Source organism: Microcaecilia unicolor, chromosome 7 (assembly GCF_901765095.1).
Source record: "Microcaecilia unicolor chromosome 7, aMicUni1.1, whole genome shotgun sequence".
NCBI lineage: Eukaryota > Metazoa > Chordata > Amphibia > Gymnophiona > Siphonopidae > Microcaecilia > Microcaecilia unicolor.
Window position 1 is genome coordinate 93,339,675 of NC_044037.1, and position 25,655 is coordinate 93,365,329.

Genomic DNA, 25,655 nt, shown 5'->3' on the forward strand with positions numbered 1-25,655 from the left:
CTCAGGCATCTTGCAGGAAAATGGAAAGGAGGGAACAGATCAGAAGAGTTCTCCGAGGTCAAGCAGGCATGATATTCTCCCATGTGGGTGATATCATCCACTGAGCCTGGTGCAAACACTGCCAAAGTGCACTGTCACTTTAAGTCAGTGCCCCCACCATGCATGGACAGGTGCCTTCCCTCCTGATGCTTGAGCATGGGACCTGCAGACTAGCGTTTTCCGTGGAGCAGAGAGATTGAGTTTCTGATATCTCAGTGCGTCAAACTTTTCCTTTTTGAGGCCTTTCCTTTTTTGAGAAACTTTTTTTTTTTTCTCATATTTTTCTTTTTTTCTTTATCAATTTTGTTCAATTTATTCATTTTTCCAATTTTCATTTTTCAGCTTTTGAGGCCTATGAGCCCTTTTTTTGTCCGGGGAACATCGACCATTTTTGGATATGGAACTACTTGAGTTCCCTGGGCCATTGAGCCTTTTGACCTTGCACCTGCTGTTTTTCCTCCATGTCAACGAGGGTGCCGAGTGGCATTAAGAAGTGTACTCGATGCAATAGGACCATTTCAGGCACAGACCCCCATAACTTCTGTATTTAGTGCTTCGGTCCGGAGCGCTGGGACATACAGTATGGCCTCTGCGCATGCAAAAAGAGGACACTTAAAGCCTACAGAGTCCAGGTTGAAAAACGTTTTGGTTCTGCATCAAGTATGGCAGGGTTTTCGGCTTTAGACACAGAACCTGCATTAGTGTCGGCGTCAACATCAGATGCACTGATGCAACATCGTGAATGTCCAACATTTGTCTTGGCACCGAAACCACATAAGGACTATACATCCTCCTCGTCAGTGCCACATGCATCGACGGATCTGCAGCTTAAAAAACCTAAGTAGTATCGCCATCTTCTCCCTCCAGGCATTCTGCCAACACTTTTCCATGCATCAGCATCCTCGATGTACTGGAGTTGTCCATGCAGCAGTGACCAGTCTCCTTCTCTACAACTTATTCTTCAGCGAGAGCCTCTGATGTCCTTGATCTCCTACACCTGCACAGGCTATACTTCAGGTGTTGCTTTCTCAGCCAGCACCGACGCCTACTCTATAGGAGGAAATCCAGGCTATGCTCAAATAGGAGCTCTCAGCGCTACTGCATATGCAGTCTATTCAGGCTTACAGGCTGCTTGCGCCAGCCTTAACCTAGCTTGTTGATACATCAGAGAGACAGTTACAGGAAAGGTACCACACACTGGCTCAGCATTAACAATTGGTAGAGGAACTTTCTCCAGCCTTGAAGACTTATCTGCCTCGACACTCTGCTACACACAGCCACCGTTCTAGTCGACACAAACTTCCATATACTATTCAAGAGCTGTACTTTGAAGAGTCAGACTCAGACCTCTCCTGGGAGATGGATCAGCACCCACAGGACCTCTCAGCTGAGGAGTCCTTATAGCATCCTATCTGACCCTTCTCCACTGCCTGAGAGACTTAAGTCTCCAGAAAGTATATCCTTTCCTGGCCTTATCCGTGAGATGGCCCAAGCCATACATTTCAAAATAAAGATGGAGAAGGAACCTCCTTCAGAGCTTTTTGAGATTGTGGATTATGACTCCCCTCCTAAAGAGGGAATCACTATCACTTCGTACAGTCATGAAGAATACTCTGATCAAAAACTGGGAGACTCCATTAACAGTTCAAGTAGCACCAAAGAAAATGTGCAAGATACAGAAATGCACTGGGTTTGAAAAAAAACTCACTTAACCCATCATTTCTTATTTGGAAACCTGCTTCAAAGCGTTCTCACAGTGTGAGATCTCGTTCTTCTGCTCCTCCAGGCAGAGAAGCTAGAACATTAGGCTCTTTTGACAAGAGAACATTTAAAGCCTCTATGCTAACCACCGCATACTAGGTTATTAACTTTATTCCACAATTTACTTAGTCTCTAAATCAAAGTACTTTCTCCTTTGCAGACTTCCTTCTTCCTCGGAAGGCTGACTATTTCCTCAAAATTCACCAGAAACTTCTAGATTGTCATAGATATCTAATAAGGCAGGCCTTTGATGTCTCTTCTCACATTTTCACCTTGGGAGTATCATTGAGACATCTTTCCTGGCTTAGACTTTCCGACCTTGAAGCTGCTGTCAAGGAGCGTCTGCCAGGTGTCCCTTGTTGAGGAGACAACTTATTCAAGGACAAAGGCAAGGAAGTAGCCGACCTAATTAAAAAAAAAAAAAAAAGCGTATAGATACATTTAAAACTCTGTCCAAGCCACAAAATCTTCTGACGCTGTACTAGAAGCTTTGTGGGAGGTTTTCAATGCTCCATATATCTAAGCGTCATCATATTCCTACCCCTCCTCCACCCCAAAAGACTATGTCCCAGCGCTCATGTCTGTGGCAGCAATGAGGACAGAAATCACAGACCCCCTTTTCAATCTTAAACAACAACCCAGTTTTTGACTGCATCCTAGAGTGCCATCTAGGTGTCTATGGCAAGCAACCTACCAGTAGGAGGCAGGCTAATCCTCTTTTCAACAGAGGTGGCCACTCATAACCTCAGACTGTTGGGTACTACGAATCATTCAGCACAGTTACACTCTGCATTGGGGGCAAAGAGACCCACCCAAGGAGAGTCTTGTTTCAACTCCCTCCAAAAGATAGTTCTTCAAAAGGAGCTCTCTGCCTTCCTCCAGCAGAATGCAATGGAACAGTTCCTCTGCCAGAGAGAGAGGGGTCAAGGGTTTTACTCCAGGTACTTTCTCATACCAAAAAACACCATTGGCTTGGCACCACTTCCAAATACCTCAGTGGGCTCTCTCTCCTCTGTTGTCTCAAGCCATGGAGTTGCTCTCAGCCCGTATTCAAGTTACTTCACAGCTAGGCCACACTCTACCATGCTGGATGGTTTCCCAGAATCTCACCCGGGGACTTCCATTTCAGCCCCTTTCCCATCACAGAGTCCTCACCACGGATGCTTTTATGGTAGGTTGGGGGGGGGGGGCTCATCTCGATGGTCTCCATACACAAGGTTCTTGGTCCCCACAGGAGAAACATCATATCAATCTCTTATAATTGCGAGCAGTCTGGAGCGCTCTCTACACTTTTCAAGATCTCATCCTCAATCAGATAATTCTTATTCGCATTGACAACCAAGTTGCAATGTATTACCTGAACAAACGGGGGGACAGGTTCTTACCAGTTCTGTCAACAAGCAATCCAGATATGGACTTGGGCAGCTTCTCGAAACATCTCTATAAGAGCTGTTTATCTAGCTGGCAGACAGATTGATCAGGGTTCTTCAGCCTCACAAATGGTCCCTCAGCATGCCTGTGGCTCATCAAGTATTCCAACTGTGGGGGACCCCAGCGATAGATCTGTTTGCGTTTTCTCAGAACAAGCTTCCCTGTTTTTGTTCCAGAATCTATGCTCCAAACTGTGCCTTTCCCCCACTGCCTCTTATTGGGAAAACTCTTCTTAAACGATGTCAAGATGAAGGGACCATGATTCTAATTGCTCCCTACTGGCCACATCAGATTTGGTTCCCTCTTCTCCTGGAGTTATCTTGCAAGGAACCATTAAGGTTAGATCCTTTTCCAACCCTAATAACGCAGAACGAGGGGTCCCTCTTCCACCCAGACCATTACTGTCTGGACCTGACGGCTTGGTTTTTGATGACATAGACTTACATTCCTTAAATCTTCCAGACGATGTCTCTAGGATACTCCTAGCCTCTAGAAAACCACCTACACAGAAATGTTACCTGTTACCGTATTAAGTGGAGAAGATTTTCCTTCTGGTGTATAGCCAGATCACTCCACCCTGCTAAATGCTCTCTTCCGATCCTTATGGAAAACCTCCTCCACTTTCTGAATCTGGCCTCACAACTAACTCATTCAGAGTACACCTAAGTGCCATTAGTGTTTTTCACTCTAGGGTTGATAATAAGCCAGTATTCATTCATCCCTTAATAGCTAGATTCATGAAAGGTTTATTTCATACCAGTCTTCCTGTCAAACCATCTCCTACATAACTGGGACAGACCAAAAGTCCATCAAGCCAGTATCCTGTTTCCAACAGTGGCTCATCCAAATACCTGCAAGATCCCCAAAAAGTACAAAACATTTTATGCTGCTTATCCCAGAATTAAGCAGTGGATTTTCCCCAAGTCCATTTTAATAATGGTCTATGGACTTTTCCTGTAGGAAGCTGTCCAACCCTTTTGTAAACCCTGCTAAGCTAACCGCCTTTACCACATTCTCTGGCAACGAATTCCAGAGTTTAATTACACGTTGAGTGAAGAAACATTTTCTCGGATTCGTTTTAAATTTACTACTTTGTAGCTTCATCAAATGCCCCCTAGTCCTAGTATGTTTGGAAAGAGTAAACAGATGCTTCACGTCTACCCTTTCACTCCACTCATTATTTTATAGACCTCTATCATATCTCCCCTAAGCCGTCTTTTCTCCAAGCTGAAGAGCCCTAGCCACTTTAGCCTTTCCTCATAGGGAAGTTGTCCCATCCCCTTTATCATTTTCATCGCCCTTCTCTGCACCTTTTCTAATTCCACTATATCTTTTTTGAGATGCGGTGACCAGAACTGAACACAATATTCGCGGTGCGGTCGCACCATGGAGCAATACAAAGGCATTATAATGTCCTGTAGCATGGGATCTTAATTCTATACTCACAGCTCTTATGAAACTTCCATTTGAACCACTCCGTTCTTGTTCTGTAAAATTCCTCACATATAAAGTATTGTTAGTAGTACTTATTTCTGCCAGGAGAGTAAACGAACTTCAAGCCAGACTCACCTTACACCATAACAGGGTTGTTCTCCGAAGTCACACCAAATCCTTCCCTAAAGTGGTATCAGAGTTCCACCTCAATCGGTCTGTTGTACTACTTCTTCCCTAAGCCACACTCCTATCCTGGAAAAGCAACACTACATACTTTAGACTGCAAGCATGCCCTAGTATATGATCTGGAACGAACAAAACCTCATAGGAAATCCTCCCAGCTTTTTGAATTCTTCGACCCTAACAGATTAGAGATTCCCATCATCAAATGTACTATCTTGACTTGGCTGGCTGGCTGACTGTATGTCCTACACATATGCTCGGGCTGGTCTGACCCTTCATGGCTATGTCACCGCTCACAATGTAAGAGCCATGGCAGCTTCAGTAGCCCATTTCTGCTCTGCCTCTGTTGAAAAAATGTGCAAGGTAGCAATGTAGTTCTCTATTCACACCTTCACTGCTCTCTACTGTCTGGAGCAGAATTCTAGGCGGGATAGCTGGTTTGGACAAGCAGTCCTTCAAAATCTTTTTGCTACTTGAATGCCAACTCCACCCTTCAACCCTTTTTTTCCACCAGTCTCACTTTCTCCTTACTTGCCAAGATTATAATTGCATTTGTGAGCCTGGCAGCTAGTGAATCCCATGTGTGAGAATAACATGGATTTAATATTATACTGCTGGTCCCACATTCGATCATCAGGCAAGAAAGCATCTGCGTATGCGCAGTGGGGGCAGTGACAGTGCACTATGGCAGTGTCCGCACTGGGCTCTGTGGATGACATCACCCACATGTGAGAATGTATGCCTGCTATTCTTGGAGAACACCTGCTACAGGTAAGTAACTTTGCTTTACACTACTCCGTAATCCAGCCTATCCCCTCCCGTTATTTCCCAGTGGCTGATGCTAGTAGGAAAAAAGTACTGCATAAATGAATATATATTACATACATTTGTTCTTCCTCTAGGGTATCTCATGCCGTATTTGTTGTGGATATCCTGAAAACTAGATTGGTCAGATAGTTACCGAGAACCATGTTGAGAATGATTGATTGAATCAGGCAGAGGGTGAATTGTTTCTCTCGTGTCCTCTAGCAGTGTTCTAGTTTGTAGGGTAACTAAAATAAGCTTTGAGAGGTCGTAACTTCTCAGGAATCTACAATAGAGAGATCAGGGTTAGAGAATGACAAGGGGATGGGGACATGTGGTTAACCACGGGGACAGCAATGGGGACATTCTCTATAAGCTTGAGACTAGCCTTAAACAGGCAATTAAGATCTGTGCAGGCACTCTTTGAACAGCAGCATTTTGCAATTCTGACTCAATATATCATTGAGTCATATCTAGACTACTGCAACTCATTGCTGGCATTTGATTGGGGTTGCAAAAAAAGATTGCAGATAATCCAGGACACAGCTACCATGTGATCTTTCAGAAATCTAGATTTGATCATGTCTCACCCCTTCTAAGAGAGCTACATTGACTCCCAGTTAACAGAAGGAATAGACTTTTTAAAATTTCATGCTTTGTGTTAAACGTTTTTGTGAGGATATTCCTGAAGATTTTTTGACAGTTGTATCTTTTACCAATTGTAAGCTTCCTTGTAGAGGGTCAAGAATTTTTAAGCTTATGTTTCCCTCCTTTAAAGGTGTTAGATTAAAGAGAATTTTGGAGAATTCCTTGTCTTTATAAGGTGGCTTGAACTTGGAATACTCTTCCTGAGTTATTGGATTTGCTGACTCGTATTTTATATTTAGAAAATACTTAAATATTTTTTATTTCACTGATACCTGAATGCTTCTGAGTTCTCTCTATTCTTTCTGGTTCTTTAGGTATTGTATCCTGTAGTCTATTTCTTTTGTAAACTAATTCGGGGCCTTTTTTTAAGGGTAGAAGTGGTATGTAACACTAATGAATAGACTAGACTGTTCCAATTAGATGGAACAGCATTTATAAAATGCTAGTATCCATATGTAAAAACACATCTTAGATAACTGGTAACTGAATTCAATGATCAAAAAAACTGCAGAAGCTGTTTTTGGATTTAAATGAAGCACTGTTAAGTGACATCTTTTGTGTCTTGTCTGCCTTTGATGTGGCAACAAGAGTCTTGTCTGCTGATCAGACTCCTACCATCCACAACGTCCTTCCTTCACGTACCCAGTTGCTCAAGCATCTTACTGCAACAGATTCATAATGTTTCTGACTTCATTTCCTGTACTTAATTGACACTTATTTTTCTGTTCTTCCACTACACAATGTTTGTTCTCTTCTATACCCACATCTGAAAGACAAGTTAGTTATCTTTCTAGATGATGTAAAAACACAGGCAATCGAATCTTTGAGAAGGTTGTACCAAAACCAGATCGAAATGGAAGGCTCGAGGCCATCATCCTTACCAACTCAGGATTTTCCACAATCCACATTTTCAGAAATTGTTACATCCGTGGAAGAGCTCTCCTCCAAAAGAATGAAAATGAGTGTTAGCAGTTTTATGAATGACTTTTATGGAACAATGCCTCCTTTGAAGGCTATTAATTAATTTATTTGTTGCATTTGTATCCCACATTTTCCCACCTTTTTGCAGGCTCAATGTGGCTTACATTATGCCGTAATGGCGATTGCCATTTCCGGAATGAGAAATACAAAGTATTGTTACATTAAAGTTCTTAAATGTTAAGGTAAATTATAAAATAAGTTGGATAAACAGTTCATTTCAGGCATAAGATATAAAGGGTAATACGTTAATATTCATTGGTGACAAATTGATGTAATCAGGTGTAAAGAATTCGGCTTTATTTGGTTTTGATAGAGTTTTGATGTAGGTTGTTTATGATGGTTCATTATGGTATGTCTTCTTGAACAGGTTTGTCTTTAGTAACTTCCGGAAGGCTGTTAAGTCGTGCATTATTTTTAAGGCCTTTGGTAGTGTATTCCACAATTGCATGCTGATGTAGGAGAAGCTAGATGCATATATTGATTTATATTTAAGTCCTTTGCAACTGGGGTAGTGGAGGTTCAAGAATGTGCGTGCTGATCTTTTTGTGTTCCTGGTTGGTAAGTCTATGAGGTCTGACATGTATGTTGGGGCCTCACCATGAATGATTTTATGAACCAGGGTACAGATTTTGAACGCAATTCGTTCTTTCAGTGGGAGCCAGTGTAGTTTTTCTCTTAGGGGTTTGGCGCTTTCGTATTTCGCTTTTCCAAATATGAGTCTGGCTGCAGTGTTTTGGGCAGTTTGGAGTGTCTTAATGATTTGTTCTTTGCATCCGGCGTATATGGCATTACAGTAGTTCAAGTGGCTTTAACACCATTGATTGTACCAAGCTGCGGAATAAATGAATGAATTGGATAGTTGTTCATGCTTGAGTGATGCAAATGACAATGTTTTGATTTTTTGGAAAAACAAGTAAAAGTGCTGGCCAAAACTGGCAAATTTTGTACGGGGAATCCTGTGCATTTCTGCTACCAGCACATCTTCTGAGAGAACATTTTCTATTCCAAGAAGGACTGTGGAAGACAGGAGAGCTAGATTGAGTCCTGAGATTGATGACATTATTTATCCACAGATTAAAAAATCATAATGCTTCATAGGGCATATTTTTCTCCCACTAGGGCATACAGAGCGGATTGTATTTTGTCACCCTGGACACTTTAACAGGGTGGATTAGGGTTCCTTGGGGTAGCAGAAGTCGGATATTGTTGGGGTTGAAAGGGTAGAGAGTGACGGGGGGGGGGGGTGTTATTTCAGTTGCGCATTGTTACTATTGTTTTCTATTTGTGATTTATAAACACAGTTGTACAGAATAATGTTTCTTTTTATACTTTTAATAAAAAGATTTAAATATAAAATCATAAGTGTTTGAGGTTTATGCAGATGAGGATAGAGCCTGCGGGGCCGGGGACAAACTTTGTCCCCGTGTCATTCTCAGCAGGTGTGACTTTCTGCACCTGCAAGGTAGGTGAGATTTCTACTGCTTATATTAGTATTTTATTATGTGTCTTTATAAAATAGCACCGAAGTAGGCAACTACTTGAACTCTTAAACCAGGCATCCTGTTATTACCTTTTTTGTTTTAGTAGTACTGCTTTTAGAAATATAGATGACATGAGGTCTGACCATTATTCCTCGTTATTGCAGCCCCTACTTATCCAGCTTTACCATAATTTGCCTTCCTCTAAGAATCTTTTGTACTTTTAATACTTGAAATCTGATTAATTGGTTTTATTCCCACCACTTCCATACAGAGGCTGTTCTATATGTGACCTGCTGAGTGAAAAGGTACCAAAAGTATGTGTCTTATTTATACCACAAGATAAAGGAATGTCAGCTGCATAATCCTGCTAAATTTGAGCTTCAAGTGTGGACTAACTACATCTTTAAAAAAATGAGAAATATATTTATCAATTAAAAAAAAAAAAGTAATCCCAGAAATCACATACCCCACTTTAGGTACCTTTTAGGCACTTGCGGTTTTTAGGATGTAAAACAAGAAAAGCATCAAAGATGTGAAAAAAACAATTGCATAGTTCCATTCTACTGACCCTATAGTACATGAAACCTTTTAAAAAATGAAAGTTTCCCTTCCAGACTTTTATAGCCTTTATGTCTGTTACTTGTAACCTTGGCTTTTTGTACCTTTTCGCTCAGCCTCCAAGGAGAGGGCCCAGCGCCAGGCCTTTGGAGAGCTATTGCACTGCGGATATGGGAACAAAACTTACCGCCCTACAGGAACAGTAAAAAGTTTTGTTTTTGCAGTCAAAATGCTTTCCTCCCTTCCTGTCTTCTTGTTCCTGCAGGTCTCGCCTACAGGATCCTACAGCCGACAGCGACCTTCCTTCTGCCGTATCCCGCCCTCTCACCTTCCTGTTTAGCATCAAAACAGGAAGTTGCAGTAGAGAGGGCGGGACGCAGCAGAAGGAGGGCTTCGGAGTCTGAGATGGCCTCTGATTGTGAATGGCTGCCAGCTGCAGGAACCTGTAGGTGAGACCATCAAGGAGGAGGAAGGGAGGGGAGAGCAGTGAGGGGATGGGGCTTAAATATTTTTGCCCCAGGCCCCACTCTTTCAGTGGCCCTGCCTCCACCATATTAAGTGTCACCTTCAACCTCTGTGGGGTGGTGCAATTTAAGCGTTGATTTGAATGGTTATAATGTATCTTTCTATAAGTCAGCTAGAATTCTATTATTTTTACAGATTGTATGCTGATATTTATTTGGATTTAGTTTGTGTTTTTTCAAAGCAAGCTACATTCAGGTGTTCTATTTTGTTATTTATAGTATGCTACTTATGTGCCTGCATATTACCTTGCGTTTTCCAGAGAGAACACAAGTGCTTATAGTGCAGATGTTACCATATGTTGGTTGCCCTTTTGTAAACACAATAGCTCTAAGATTTCACTGAGTTAAAATTTTGTCTGAATACTATTTTAAGCCCAGGAGTTACTAAATATAACAACTAGATTTTCATTTTATTTCACCAGAAAGTGGATCTATGACCATGCTGGAAAAAGGCCAAAAGGGTTGCACAGAAAAAATAAAACTCTTTGAAAAAATATCAGGGAAAGCTGAAGATAACATTCACAAGTGTTTTGCCAAAGGAATCTCCATTGTGAGACAGCAAAAACCAAACTGGAATTATAGGGACCCTCTGGATTTCAGGCCAGAGACATTGGAAACCACAAAATTTGTAACCAAGATAAGTAAACTAACAAATCTCATTGCTCAGCAAAGAGTCAGTGAAGAACAAATGGACAGGTATACTGGATTTTTAAAGGATCGAAGAACTACAAAGAGGAAACAATATGAATATTCTGAATATGAGCAGAATTTTAGTAAAACTTCAAGTATTCGAGGACATCTAAAGTCTTGTAACAGAGACAGGCCCTATAAATGCTCTGATTGTGAGAGAAGCTTCATGGAGAGGTCTGCTCTAATTTACCATCTGGCATCCCACAGAGGAGATAAACCATATAAATGTGCTGAATGTGAGAGAGCATTTAGTCGGAACTCAGGTCTACAGAGCCATATGAGAACTCATACAGGGGAAAAACCATATATTTGTATTGTCTGTGAGAAAAGCTTCAGCCAGGCTTCTGCTCTCCAGAGGCATTTTAGAACTCACACAGGAGAAAAACCATATAAATGTATTGAATGTGAAAGAAACTTCAGTCGGAATGACAGTCTTAGGAGACATCTCAGATGTCACAATGGACGATCACAGAAGTGGTTTCAGTTTTCTTAGGAATGTCACGGGGCTGATCGAGAACCATTTGCCAGCCCATTCTGACGTACTACCCATAATTGGGATACGGATTACAATAGGAAGCTATCCCTGGAACAGTGCAAATATTGAAAATAGCTCTAGCAGTAAATATGAGACTGAGATTAACGTTATGTTTAATAAGCCTTGGCTTAAAATGAGTTTTATTCATGTCTTGATATTTGCTAACCAAGCCCATTTGGAGACACTAACTGTGAGAAAAACACACAAGTGCAATTCTTTGGTATTGAGCTAGCACTGGGTTCTTACTTTATGGGTTGCATGTATTATGTTTATGCTAGAAGACACAGCTTACTATAATGTTTTACTGTAGTGCACATGTGAAAGTTAGGAAAACCTTTTTTTATTCTTCCACTAGAAAACTAGTGGGACAACCTAATTAGTATTTCAAAGGTTGAAGAAGGTGTGCTCATGTGGGATATTCCCTTTCCGGCTGACAAAAAAAGTTGGTACCAGAGGATAACGGGTAGACTTGGCATTAAGAATTAAGATAACTTTCCAGTGATATAATATCTGAGATGATACAGGGCCCCATTTTATCAGCTGCCCATTACAACCTGCAAAGAATTTAGCTTTTGCTCTGTTTTTGAAGAAGGGACCAAATAGTTTTGGAAGCTCATGTGCATCATCATCTTTGTATAAAAGATAACTTGGTCCAATATGAGGTTTCAAAATGTACTGAAAATTTGTTTTTTCTTCCAGACCCGTTCAGCTTCTCTCATTCTGCCTTACAGAATAAAAGCAAAAAAGAATGACTTATTCTAGAAATATAGTGGCTGTGAAGCAGTGTCAGAAAAATCATCTTCTAATATCCAGAGCCAAAAAAATCTCCAAGGACAAGCAGGATATTTAGTCCTCCATGTGGGGGTGGCATCATGATGGAGCCCAAGACTGTATCTTCTCAGAGAGCTTTCTAGAGCCTTTTGTTAATGCTTTACAGAGCTTGGGGGGGGGGGGGGGGTTAATCTATAAGGAAGAGCCTATTTTCAGGAGCCAGGAGCACATACTAATGGCCACTTATGCCTGTAAATGATCTCTTGTAAAATATCAACTAGTAGAAAAGTACATACCATGTTTTGATGGTGCATACTTGCTGGTAGGTATACACATGAGTGGAGTTTGAGTAGTGCATGAGCAGAGAGCACAAATAGGTGTGTAAATTATATTCATAGAATGCTATAATTTAAGTACATTCTGGCCAACATCTAGCGCGGGCACTTACATCAGCTATAGGGCTAGTGTAAGTGATTATGCCTTAACTATATAAGTGTTTTTCTTCCACTTGTATTTTATAAAGAAAATTAGGTGCCTACTTTTCTTTATAGAATAGGCTTGAAATAGGCATATAGGATAAAAGGATAAGCAGATGACATATAGAATTATTCTCTATGTTTTTGTTTAAATTATTTTATTGACCTGTTTTGTAAACTACTCTGTGTCTTTGAGAAGAGCAGAGTGTTACATTAGGTTACTACTACTTAACATTTTTATAGCGCTACTAGATGTATGCAGCGCTGTACACTTGATCATGAAGAGGTATGGATTGTTCCTTTATAATCACCAGTCCGCAGGATCCTGATCCGTTTTATTTTGCCTGTAGTTTCAATTTCTGCTGTATTTTTGTGTGTGATTATAGGCTTGCTGTGTATCCAGCGCAGGAGCAAGGGGATTAGGTGTCCACCACCCCTCCATTATTTTCATGCACTTAGGCCTCCACCCCCTCCCCCCCAATTAAACTCAACAATTCTCATCCCAACATCACCTATCCTAGAACAGTCCTGTAAAAATGTATAGGTGGACATCACATTTTTTAATATCAAAACTTTGTTTTGTATGCACATACGTAATGAGAGCAATTTTCAAAATCATTTAGCCATGTAACATAACATAGTAACATAGTAGATGACGGCATGTAAATGACTATCTAGGTAAATGGGCCATTTGAAAATAATTTACTCTTCCTGTGACAAAAATTGCATGTTGATGGTTCTTTGGTAGCCTACTGTTTAGCTTTGACAGCAGCAGCTCTTTGCCTCTCCTTGGAAGCTGCTGGCATAGGCAGTGGCCTAGTTTGCCTAATGATTAAGCTGGCCCTATATGCATCCTGGCTGCTTCCGTCCTCAGTAGGGCTCACAGGTAGGGTTATCAAGGGTTTTATATCCTTTTTTGCAACTGTCTGTTCAACCTTGGCAACAGTGTCATCAGTATTTTAAAATCTTTTTTTGTCATTATATTACATGCTTTTTCAGCAATGCTAGAGAAACATGTTGATACCTGAGGCAGTCTTATGATATCAGTCAGACACTCATGACAGCTTACATGCATTGATTTTAAACATGATTTAGAGGATTTAACACTTGCCAAAAAATGTCCTCCATGTGGCATGAGGCTCTAGAAGGGTATATTTTCAGCCTAGCTTCAACGTCCAACCCATGTGTGTTAGCATTGGTACTGGTATTTTTCCTGCTGATCCCACTTGACGCATACAGAGGGGTTTGGCTGTATCGCTGCTGGCATCAGAGGCAGCCAGTATGGTGCATCAGGTGAAGACGAAGTATTAAGTGCCAGCTACCCTCCAGAGAGAGTATGAGATGGCAACTATCTCCGTGCCATATCACAGATATCTCAACTAATTCAGAAAGATGTTATCTGTCTGCTTGAGGTACATGCTGTCCTCTTATTAATAGCTTTTGAGGAGGAGGATAGGTGAGGGGTACTGCTTTGCTGAAAGCATAGGATCCAGATCTTTGGGGGGGGGGGGGGCTGAGCATAATTGAGCAAGCTCTTTCATTGTGTCCGGGGGGGGGGGGGGGGGTAACTTGTATTTTTTGGGGGCATCCCCAATCATTTTGACATACTGGCACCTATAACTGTGGCACTGGATGCATTGATAGTGATACTAAATCAGTCCTTTTTTACAGCTCCAGGCAGCATTGGATATTTGACAAGCCCCAAGAAACATCAGTAATGATGCCATCTGCATTTATTGCACTTAGAGAGAGAAAACCATTACTTCATTCTAACATCAAGTTCTTAGCTCCCAATCTGTACGTTGAATGGGAGATAATTCATTCTTACTGCTTTGTCTGATGAAGTGTCTCATCCTTCTGCCTTCTAGGAAGGATTCCATTGACAGATTGAATGGTTTAAAGTAAAGGAGTTTGCCATCTGGTGTAAGGGCAAAGCTTTGTTTTTCTCTAGCCTCATACAAAATCTGCTTGAATACCTTTTGTATTTTTTAATGTAGGCTGAAGATGAACTTTTTCAGAATTTAGTTTATGTAAAACAATTTTTATTGGTGAGTCAAAATATGTTATGCAGTACATGACCCATACACTGCGGATAGTGCGTGCGATTCAGAAACATTGGCCGTTGGTACAGACGATTCCAGCGTTTAAGGATCATTCATTGAGAATTGCATACAGTAGAGGGCGGAATCTGAAAGAACGCCTCTGTCTCTCAGCTCTTCACCCTACCTCTGAGGAACTAAGTATAACAGATTTATCTAATCGGGAGCATAGGAAATGTAATGAATGCTCTGTTTGTCATGTTATGCTAGAAACCGCAACTTTTCAGCACCCGAACAATGCTAGGATCTACTATTTAATAGATCTTACTACCTGTAAAACGAAAGGGGTTATCTACTGTCTGAAATGTCCCTGCGATAAATTATACGTGGGACAAACAGTAAGAGCACTACAAGTTAGCTTGATAGAACACCGCAGTTCCATCCTGACTAAGAAGATGAACCTTCTGCTAGCAGTGCATTGCACTAGGAATCAACACAGTTTTGATGATCTTAGATGTTGGGTAATACAATGGGTTTTCCCACAGAAGAGAGGAGGTGATTACAGGAGACTACTTTTGCAGAAAGAACGAAGGTGGATTTTCCGCCTAGATACTATGGAACCGAATAGGTTAAACTCACGGATAGAGTGGAGCCATTTTTTGTGGGGCTTATACATTCTGAGGCATCGGATGTCCGAGACAGAGAGGATTTATAAGCGCCTTTTCTCAAACGCTCAGTGTTGCCGGTCAACCAGGCAGGAGGAGCCATTGTTTATGTAAGGAAAAGTGACTGGTTGTGAGTATCGCTTGGATGAGTTTGACAAGTGCAGTTAGAATTTTTAATTTTCTTTCACAGCCGCTAAATCGTCGGTTGGGTCAGGGAAGATGAAGTCGTGTTAACTGTGCGCATGAGTGAACATATATTTGTATTCATAGAATAACATTTTTTTAAAAATAATTGATCCACACCAAATATTTAGGACATGCCAAGGATCCACAGGAATCATGATGGGGTATACTTGGGGTATTTATGTATTCCACGAATGCAGACCACCAATATATTGAATTTTGCATTCAATGTACACAAAATTTTCAAGGCTCTATAATCATAACTAGAAATGTTTTTGATATGTGGATTTATGTGCATCCAATTATGTCACCTGTTAACCAGCTGTGTATCCAATCCACACCAATTTTTCGGTTGATTTCAGGTGACCAACTGGAGCTGAACATGAGTATGGTTTTCCGAGATCCACATTAGTGTGTGCAGCCCAAAATTTAAGATATACAAAATTTTAGTTATCTTTTGGTATTGTCTTTAATAATATTATAATAATAGGAAATACTACATCGATTTCTCTGAATAAAAATCTGTTGTCCAGCTGCTGGTGTTGCATTCTGTATTTTTCTCCTTTTTGTTTGTACTGCAACCTGTAGCTCTGGATTTCCACCGGAGGAGATAGAATAGTCTGCTTGTCCTTGAAGAAAGCAAAGTTGCTTACCTGTAGTAGGTGTTCAAGTACAACAAGATATTTAGTTCTGGTGGTCCTCCCTTGGAGTTGGTTTTTATTTAAGCTAATATATAAAAATGAAGGGGGTCCTGTATGAATTTATTTTATTTATTTATTTATTTGTGACTTATATCCCACATTTTCCCACACATGCAGGCGCAATGTGGCTTACAGAGAATTAAATAAGAGTACAAACTTAACAGTTTAGGCAAGCATAAAGAAGTGAGTAGGAGGGAAGAAACTAACAAAGTGAACTAGATAGGGTAAGGAACAAGGGATGCTTTAATCAACATGGTAAATTGAGGGGTAAGTCTTAGCAAAGAGGAATGTCTTTAACAACTTCTTAAAAAGGGCATGGTCCACTTGAGTTTTAAGGTGACGAGGTAACGTGTTCCAGTATTTGGGACTCCAATAACGGAAAGACGAGGCGAAGATTTTCTTATACTTAACTCCCTTACAATTCGGAAAATGGAGGTGGAGATAGGACCGAGCAGCAGGGTTGGCATTTCTAGGCGGAAGATCGATCAAGGGAAGCATGCTCTGTTTGTCATGTTATGCTAGAAACCGCAACTTTTCAGCACCCGAACAATGCTAGGATCTACTATTTAATAGATCTTACTACCTGTAAAACGAAAGGGGTTATCTACTGTCTGAAATGTCCCTGCGATAAATTATACGTGGGACAAACAGTAAGAGCACTACAAGTTAGCATACTCAGCATGATGAAAGATCTAGAGAGCTCTTATGAGACTATCTGATCCTGGGCTCCATTGGTGATTCCATCCACGTGTGTGGACTGAATATCTTGCTTTTCTCTATGAACATGTTACAAATAAGTAATATTGATTTACAGACATGTAGCATACATCCTGGCCCCCCACAGGTTAGTGTAGGTAGAGATGTGCAATACTCTATTATGGTAACGCTCTGGAAATTATATAACCGTATTCACACCTCTTGTAATCAGTCCTGCATGCTAACTCCTGTTAGGCTATGTTTACATTCCCAAACTAACAACATGAAACTGATTAGAAATAAGGAGGAGTTTGAAGAATATGCTATTTACAATAGAAGATTGCCAACCAAAATGAAGGGCACTTGGAATACAATACTAATCACTACCCTGAAACACACAAATGAGTGTTAACTGTCTTTATCCCAGGGAGTGATCACAGAGGTTGGCTTATGCCTGGATGCATAAGTCTCTTCCTCCCAGAACTGCTGGCAGTAGTAGTGCTGTCCAACCCGCGACTCAATTGATTTTTTTTTTCTAAAAAATTGGTAGTTCGATTCCCCTCGTACTTTTTAAAACTGTTGCTCTTTGCCAGCAAGCATGAGCACCCAGTAACACTGCTCGCGCCATCCACACAGCCTTCTCATTGACATATCTTCCTGTTTCTCCAGAGACAGGAACATATCAGAGAGAAGGCTATGAGGCACCTGGGAGCAGTGTATCAGTTCTTTTTGCTGCCGGAGAAGAACAGTTTTAAAAGGTATGTGCGGGCAGGTCTCAAACTGCTGCTTAAAACAAACATGTAATTTTAGTTGGCAATATATGCATGGTATAGTGCAGAAGAAAAGGAGACTTACTTTACCCTAGACCTGTTGCAGGAATTTGGCTTAAAAGTGATGGTATTGGTGGGAGTCCTTTCCTTACACAGATCCAGGTACCCTTATGCAGCCTCCTCACACACACAGATTCCTCTGCATCTCACACACCACCCCAAAAACCCTTCCCTATTCCCCTCTGCTCACAAACAGACCTCTATTTACAACCCACAGCACAAAACAGATCCTCGCATCCCTCTTTAAACATACACAGAAACCTTTCTGCTGCTCCCAACCCCCTGCAACTCCTCACCTCACACAGAAACGTCTCAGTCTCCCCGTCCCCTTGTGAGATTTACAGTTGCATCTTGCACACCACTAAAAACCCTTCCCTATCCCCCCCATTCACACTCAGACTTCTATTTACAACCCCAAGCATATCCCCCACATCCCTCTTTAACCATACACTGAAACCCTCTGCAACCCCTCACCCCACACAGAAACCCCTCAGTCTTCCCTGTCCCCTTGTGAGATTTATAGCTGCATCTGGCTTCTCACTCTGCTCATTTCATCTGTGTGCCCTTTTTTTTTCTCTTTTATACCACAATTGAGGCATGAAATCCAGGCAGAGGAGGAAAGTGAGAGGGCAGAGCCTGGATGGAAGGGAAGAGAAAGAGAGTAGATGCTGAATGGAATGGGGAGAGAAGGAGGGCAAACTCTGGATGGAAGACGAGCAAAGGAAGGGAAATTCTGGTCCTGGCGGAGGAAGGACAAAAAGGGAGGGAGGGAAAAGGGAGTAAGGGGAGAAGCTGAAAGGAGAGATAGGAGCACAAAGGGGTGCTGCTGGACAGGGCAAGAATAAAGATAGAGAGGAGATGCACAACATGGCAGGTGGATAGGGGCAGGGACACAAGGGAGTTGAATGATAGACATGGTTATAGAAGAGATGCCAAATGGACGAGGAGACCCTGGCAAAAGTTAAGAGAAGACAGATGAAAGCAGAAACCAGAAACTGGGACCAACACGAATGTTATTTTATTTATTGATAGCAGCCTTAAAGAACTGAATCGAATCGAAAAAAGTTTGGGCGAAATGGACAGTACTAGGCAGTAGTCACGGGCAGTGCTAGTTCTGGTGTGGTCCAACATAGATTGGTAGGTAAGAAAAAGGTCAGATCAAGAGTCCTTACTTGTCCCAGTGATGGTGGCCTTTTATATATTTTATGCTATCAGCAATGTCTCTGATGTTTTGATAAGGTCTCAGAAGATGACTGGCTGTGCCCCATTATGTTATAACTTGCAAAACTACAAGAATGTATTTTTCCATCATTTCAGATGCCTTTCCTGGAACTCTGGCCCCAGGTAGTCTTAAAGAGTCAATCTGACCAAAGTCTTGCATGACTTGGCCATTGTCTTGCAGGACATGAGCATTCAAAAGGTCTTTATTTGTATCAGGCACAACTCTGAATTGTGGAGAACCAAGTACTGCAGGTTTGATGATATGTATCCACACTACCATAGGCATATGTTGTCGGTCTCTGTGATGCACTTACTCCTACAGACATAATCTTTTTATATTTCTGCATACAAACAGGAGTCTAGTATTCATGTTGCCAACAACTAGAGTGTTTCAAAAAGCAATGAGAGAAGAAACATTATCAAATTTCAGTTTGGTAAACTACAGCACAAGGTATAAAAAGATCAGTGTCAGTAGTGAAAAGGTTTTCATATTTTACTCAGAAGTAAATGCTTAACCATATGAAACACCTTATTTATGTAATTAATCTGCTGAGGAAAACTGTATGGAGGAAACATTACTGAACATTCTGAATTTGATCCCTTTGTATATAGTGTGATTAAGTAGAATTTTAGGTTCTCTGAAGAATCTGAACACAACTATGATGGTGGATGAGCTCTTGAAAAAATGTCTTTTTGGCAAGTATAATTGCTGACATATAATAGATAATTTTTGATGATGTTGTACACATGGGGTTATGATATCTTCATGTGCACCAAGCTGAGTATTTTCCAGAGCTTTGTAGAAAATCATGAATAAAATAGCATGTTACTATGTTAGCCCACTGGGGATACATAGACATAAGTGAATAAATTGTAGGTGATATACAGTATTGTTAGTTCAATAAAACAGTATTTCTGACTAGCTTTCCAGAGTTATACTTGTTTTAGTTGGGCAACCGGATAATCTGTGTAATGAAAAGGATGATAATTGCTGATTGTACAAACAGAAATTGTTTTCCCACTGAGATGCTACTTTGCTCTTCTCCATAAACTGAACTGTCAGCCACCAAAAAATGACCTTTCAGGTCACATACTTTATTGTAGAACTCAGAAACTTGAAATGAGCCATATTGATGCTCTGTATCGGAGGGAGGCTTCAGTTGAAACCATCTCCTATGAATCTGGGAACTGGAGAATGGACAGAAATTGGTAGTTGCAGTAAGGTAAGCCCTAACTGCATTGATTTTGAGACCATATTCTGAGAAATGTAGAAGGTACTGAAAAAATATTTGTGTGTAAGAAATGAGACCTAGAAATTTTGTTTATGTAGCAGATGGCAGATGTTCCTCTGTTTGAATGCATAAGAACTAGTGGATTCCTTCCTAAAAGCCAGAAGGACTTGAACATGCTCAGGACCAATACCGAATACAGTGATAAGAGTGAATGGAGGAAAAAAGGTACAAGGAATTGGGGTTCTGAATATAGAAGTAATATTAAAACTATTTCCTAAATGACATGGGACTAAAAGACAAGAAAACAGCCAGCATGCTGAATGGAAGCAACATCAAACTGTAGGAAGGTTCTAACAGATTTAGGCAGGGAAAATTGGGCTGACTAGGCAGGCCATCTCATGGTATTTATCTGTACCAGCTACTATTCTACACTGCATGTGAATTTTCAGAACAAAAGCATACCTTTTTTCTGTGGAGCTATTTTTTCTTTGAGTATTAGATCTAGGGGGTCTTTTACTAAAGATTAGCTTGAGTTATCTGCAGCAGGGACAATAGGAATAAAATGGACCCTGCTGCAGATAACTCGAGCTAATCTTTAGTAAAAGACCCCCTAAGTGAAAGGGGACACTTTGATTAAGATTCTTTTTTTATATGAGCAGCTTTTTTCAGTAGTGTTTTTCTCCCATTTTTTCTAGGAGTTGTTTCCCATTATTGTTTTTGCTGTCTTCTACACCGAGCCAATGAGAGAAGCCCTTTTGGGGTTATTTATAGTAAAGATCAGTGACTTGCCCCAGGCAGTTGAGGCTTATTTGATTAAAGTTGTCAAAATATTGTAAGTGTCCTTTTTCCTTTATCTTTAAGGCAAAGGTCAATTTAGTTTTTGTAGTTTAGTGTTTTGCATTCCATATTATTTTTAAAAGTACCCATACAAATGTGAACCCTCATCTGCTAGAATGCCTCTGCTCAGTTTAGGTAACTGACTGCAATTTTGAAAGTATCTATTTCCATGTGTAAAGTACCACGTTATATGTAGAACTAATTTTTTAAAATGCCCGCTCAGTCTGTGAGGATCAGTGACCAAGGAGTTGCTCTTCAGTAGATTTTTCTGGGTAACAGACTTGTCTGGACAAATTTAGGGTAAACAAAATTAGTTCCGCTAACTTGTTAGAGCATGGGTTCACTTAAACATAAAGAAGATAATTGGATGGTCTTACACACAAGTGGGCTAACTCATTTTTTACACCTGAGGAGGTGAGGTGGTTGGTATTGTTGTCCGTGTTGCCATTGGGCTTAGCCCATTCAATTGCATGCAAAAATCTGTGAAATGCATTGGCTTCGAGCTTATTCCACTTGTCCATAGGTAAGTGGCTTTGAACTTATTCCACTTGTCCATAGGTAAGTATTGATGTCTGGATACACTAGATCCAAAAAGCTGCAAATAGGAAAAATTGAGGGTTAGTTTACTTGTCCTTAAGACCACCCAATAAAGTAGAAAAGCAATGAGCAAAACTGAAAGCAGCTATTTTAACGGCAAGAAACCTTTTTGTTAGGAAAATAAATAAATAAAAGAGGAAAAGAAGACCACTTTAGTTTTCAAATGTAGTAGCTGAAATGGTAAGGGAAAAGAGGTTAAGCCTTCATTAATGACAAGACATCACAGAATGAGGAAGATGGGCCACATTATCTGAAAAAACTAGAAAAAGTAGTCAGAAAAGTAAAGATGATAGACAAAGATTGGAGTAGTATTCTGTGCACTGGAGCCTATTAGCCCTATGGAGGCTTTCTCACCCCCCTGTGACAATACTTTCTTTTCTCAAACTCATTATACCTACTCAGTAACAAGTACAAGAAATCTCCATACACAATTATACTTGGTCAGATCACATGCCCTTCAATATGGTTTTGATGTTGCCTTTGTTCCATACTAGAGCCAGACATTGGAAACTAAATAATGCTCTACTTTTTGATCCCACCCCCCCTAATATGGAAAGTCTAGAAAAAGAGTTAGTGGAATATTTGACTATTGATACCCAGTGATTTCCCCTTTAATTTTGTGGAAAGGTTTGAAAGTGGTAATGTGTGGGAAAATTATATCATTACAGACTTATAATAAAGAAATTAACTTGGGATAATTTGCTGAGGGATACTATACTGACCCTGGCAAAAAAAGAAAAGTCAGGGGCAGAGGAACTCTAGCTTGGAGCAACAGCTTCATGCTGCTAAGGTGCAGCTTTAAGACTTGGAGCTGGCGGACATTAATGAGAGAATGCAGAGGACTAGACAAATATATTTTGAATTTGGAAATCGAGCCAGCTACTTGTTAGCTCAACTTAAAAAAAAAAAAGCACCTATGTAATTTATATCCCAAAAGTTATGGACCAGAATGGAGATAAATGGTTTGTTAGAGGAAGATACACAGAGTGAATTTGTTCAGCTTTACACTGCTCTTTATACACCTGAATCCATACCTTCCCAGGAGTCTATCACTAATTTTTTGCAAGACATTACATTACCATCTTTGACAGATTCAGAACTTAGCAATATATCAAAACCTATAACTGGAGGAAACTTTGAGCCATGAAAAACTTGCCGCAAGGAAAAGCTTCTGGTACAGATGTATACACAAATAAGTTTTATAAATGCTATAAAAAATAACTTGGGAGGAGTAGCCTAGTGGTTAGTGCAGTGGACTTTGATCCTGGGGAACTGAGTTCGATTCCCACTGCAGCTCCTTGTGACACTGGGCAAGTCACTTAACCCTCCATTGCCCCTGGTACAAAATAAGTACCTGAATATATGTAAACCGCTTTGAATGTAGTTGCAAAAACCTCAGAAAGGTGGTATATCAAGTCCCATTTCCCTTCCCCTAAATTCTTTATAGACATAGACATCTTGTGACACCTGGCTGCTGTTACTATTATCTCTAAGCCAGGCACGGACCCTCGTCATTGTGCCTCTTATTGGCCTATCTGCCACTTGGGACTACCAAAATACTAGCACAAGGCTCCAGAGCTATAGGCCTAAACGAGCTATGGAGGACCAGGCAGGCTTCTTCATTGGGAGACAGACCTTTGATAGCATATGTAGAATGTTACATATCATTCATGAAGTGGGTCAATCTTTGGAACCCTCTTTACTACTATTGAAGCAGAAAAGGCTTTTGATAGAGTTTACTGACCCTATTTTTTTGTGGTCTTGGGTAAATCAGGCATATCTGGTAAATTTTTGGAATGGATTCATGCTTTACAACAAGCCACTAGCTACTCTCTATATAAATGGTACGTACTCAGCAGAATTTGAGTTACATGAATCAGACAAGAATGTGCTTTTATCTCCCTTGCTCATCTACTATAATAAAATGCACCCTGAACGTTCTGAAGACAAAGGTTCTGAAGTCACAGCACAACGATAAAGGGTTCGTAAGTTCATGGTGGTGAAGCCATCTCACTGACAATGCCTACCTGCCCCGCCCTTGCGTCAAACGTGATGACGAGGGCGGAAAAAAAGGAAAAAAAAGCTGAAACGTTACCAAGCAATGCAACGCGACATAGGGACCTATCAGAACAAAGTACACGACAAGAAGGGAGTAACACTGCACACTAACAAAACACAAATGTTACCAGGCAACCGAACGTGACATAGAACGGACCTATCAGACGAAAAAACAGAACAAGAAGGGAGGAGCATTCAGCTGTAGAACGCCTCATTGTCTGAGCAGCACAGAGAGCAGACGAACACCGCTGGAAAGAGAGGGTATGTACGGAAATACAGCGTGCCCCTCGCCATCTCGGACATGCGCGGCCAGGACTACCTAAGCGCCACCTGCAAAAATTCAACCCGACCCAGCCAGCATCACAGACCGACCCAGGCGGGGGGAGGAGTACTCCTCCCCTGCCTAGGAATTGCTGGAGACTGGAAAATTCAACCCGACCCAGACAGCATCAAAGACCGACCCAGGTGGGGGGAGGAGTACTCCTCCCCTGCCTAGGAATCGCTGGCAGATGTACGTAACTCTAACCCCCCCCCCTCACCTTCTCACGAACCAACCAAGGACGTGCAAAACCATCCCCCGCCTCAACAAACCCGTCACCCACCTCGGGGATGCACACGGAACAACACCGCGCTGCTTCCTGCTGCGCATTCGTCTTCCATCGTTCCTACGTAGCCGGCCTGTAACAGACCGAAAGAGTGCCTACTCTCCCTTCCGCAAACCACAGCACCCAGAACAAGACGCCGCTGCTTCCCACAGCGCTTTCCTCTTCAACCGTTCCCCTCCACCCGCACTAACAAGGACCGAAAACCGCCAACCAACAAAAACCATCCCCAGCATAAGGCAACCCCGAACCCACCTCGAGGATTCCCCGATCTCATTCACCCCGTGAAAGACAGCGCCGCTTCAAACAGTGCTTTTCTCTTCAAAGGAAGACCTACAGGAGCCCTAAAACGGCCAAAAAAAAAAACCCAACGCAAACAGAACGAGCACCTCTCCCGCCCACCTAAACAAACACTGCTGCCTGAGCACAACATCAAAGAAACTTAAAAAAAAAAGAGAAACATCTATCCAGCACTCAGCAAACGCTGACCCCCCTACAAACACCCTTACATTTCACCAAAGATCTACCTACACAAACCCCACAGACAAAGAAAACCACTCACACAGACAATACAAAATAAACACACACATTCCACTGCTAACACCCTGCAACAAAAACCACACACAAAGACACACACCAATCAATCACAGCTTGCTTGCAAGCATAGCACATCCCCCAAAAAACAACTAAACAAACAAAAAAAACCACACACACCGACAACCTGCACACACACACACAAACAAACTCTGTCACACATAGACAATGCAGCACAATCACACACATGAACTAACAGAAACACCCCTCCCACACAAACTCACACAAACCCCACAGACAAAGAAAACCACTCACACAGACAATACAAAATAAACACACACATTCCACTGCTAACACCCTGCAACAAAAACCACACACAAAGACACACACCAATCAATCACAGCTTGCTTGCAAGCATAGCACATCCCCCAAAAAACAACTAAACAAACAAAAAAAACCACACACACCGACAACCTGCACACACACACACACACAAACAAACTCTGTCACACATAGACAATGCAGCACAATCACACACATGAACTAACAGAAACACCCCTCCCACACAAACTCACACAAACCCCACAGACAAAGAAAACCACTCACACAGACAATACAAAATAAACACACACATTCCACTGCTAACACCCTGCAACAAAAACCACACACAAAGACACACACCAATCAATCACAGCTTGCTTGCAAGCATAGCACATCCCCCAACCCCCTCCCCCAAAAAACAACTAAACAAACAAACAAAAAAAACCACACACACCGACAACCTGCACACACACACACACAAACAAACTCTGTCACACATAGACAATGCAGCACAATCACACACATGAACTAACAGAAACACCCCTCCCACACAAACTCACACAACCTACACAAAAATACATGCACACTCAATTGCTATCTGAATCACACTATATCATCCCTGCAGCAATAAACACCCTCAAAGTCACACTCTGCTCCATCCCACTTTGCAAGCATGGGGAGGGGGGGGGGGGGGAAACCCCCTGCAACTGAGATAAAGACCAGGGAACTGGGAGGGAGGGTTGACCCTGCCACATACTCTCATTCTCACACACACACTCGCAACCAGTCTGTCTCTCTGTGTCACAAACGCACATTCACTCTC

The 25,655-nt window shown here is 41.4% G+C and overlaps 2 protein-coding genes across 3 annotated transcripts in view; both read left to right on the top strand.

Annotated features, from left to right (window-relative positions):
* Window positions 1–25,655, top strand: part of LOC115473999 (zinc finger protein 569-like) — a 128,785-nt gene that overhangs the window by 84,015 nt on the left and 19,115 nt on the right. Inside the window, exon 9 of one of the 2 annotated variants that reach the window (XR_003942795.1) lies at window positions 10,267–11,959. Coding sequence is in view for 1 of the 2 variants with exons in the window: in XM_030209259.1 (XP_030065119.1) it covers window positions 10,267–11,027 (761 nt within the window). In the remaining variant the exon portion in view is untranslated. Of the gene's footprint in view, window positions 1–10,266; window positions 11,982–25,655 lie in introns of those variants that run through there. The other variant, XM_030209259.1, reaches the window with a different exon arrangement.
* The window catches only part of LOC115475009 (zinc finger protein 501-like), a 41,535-nt gene continuing 35,864 nt past the window's right edge, over window positions 19,985–25,655 (top strand). Inside the window, exon 1 of the mRNA XM_030210747.1 lies at window positions 19,985–20,108. Coding sequence (XP_030066607.1) covers window positions 19,985–20,108 — 124 coding nt within the window. The remainder of the gene's footprint in view (window positions 20,109–25,655) is intronic.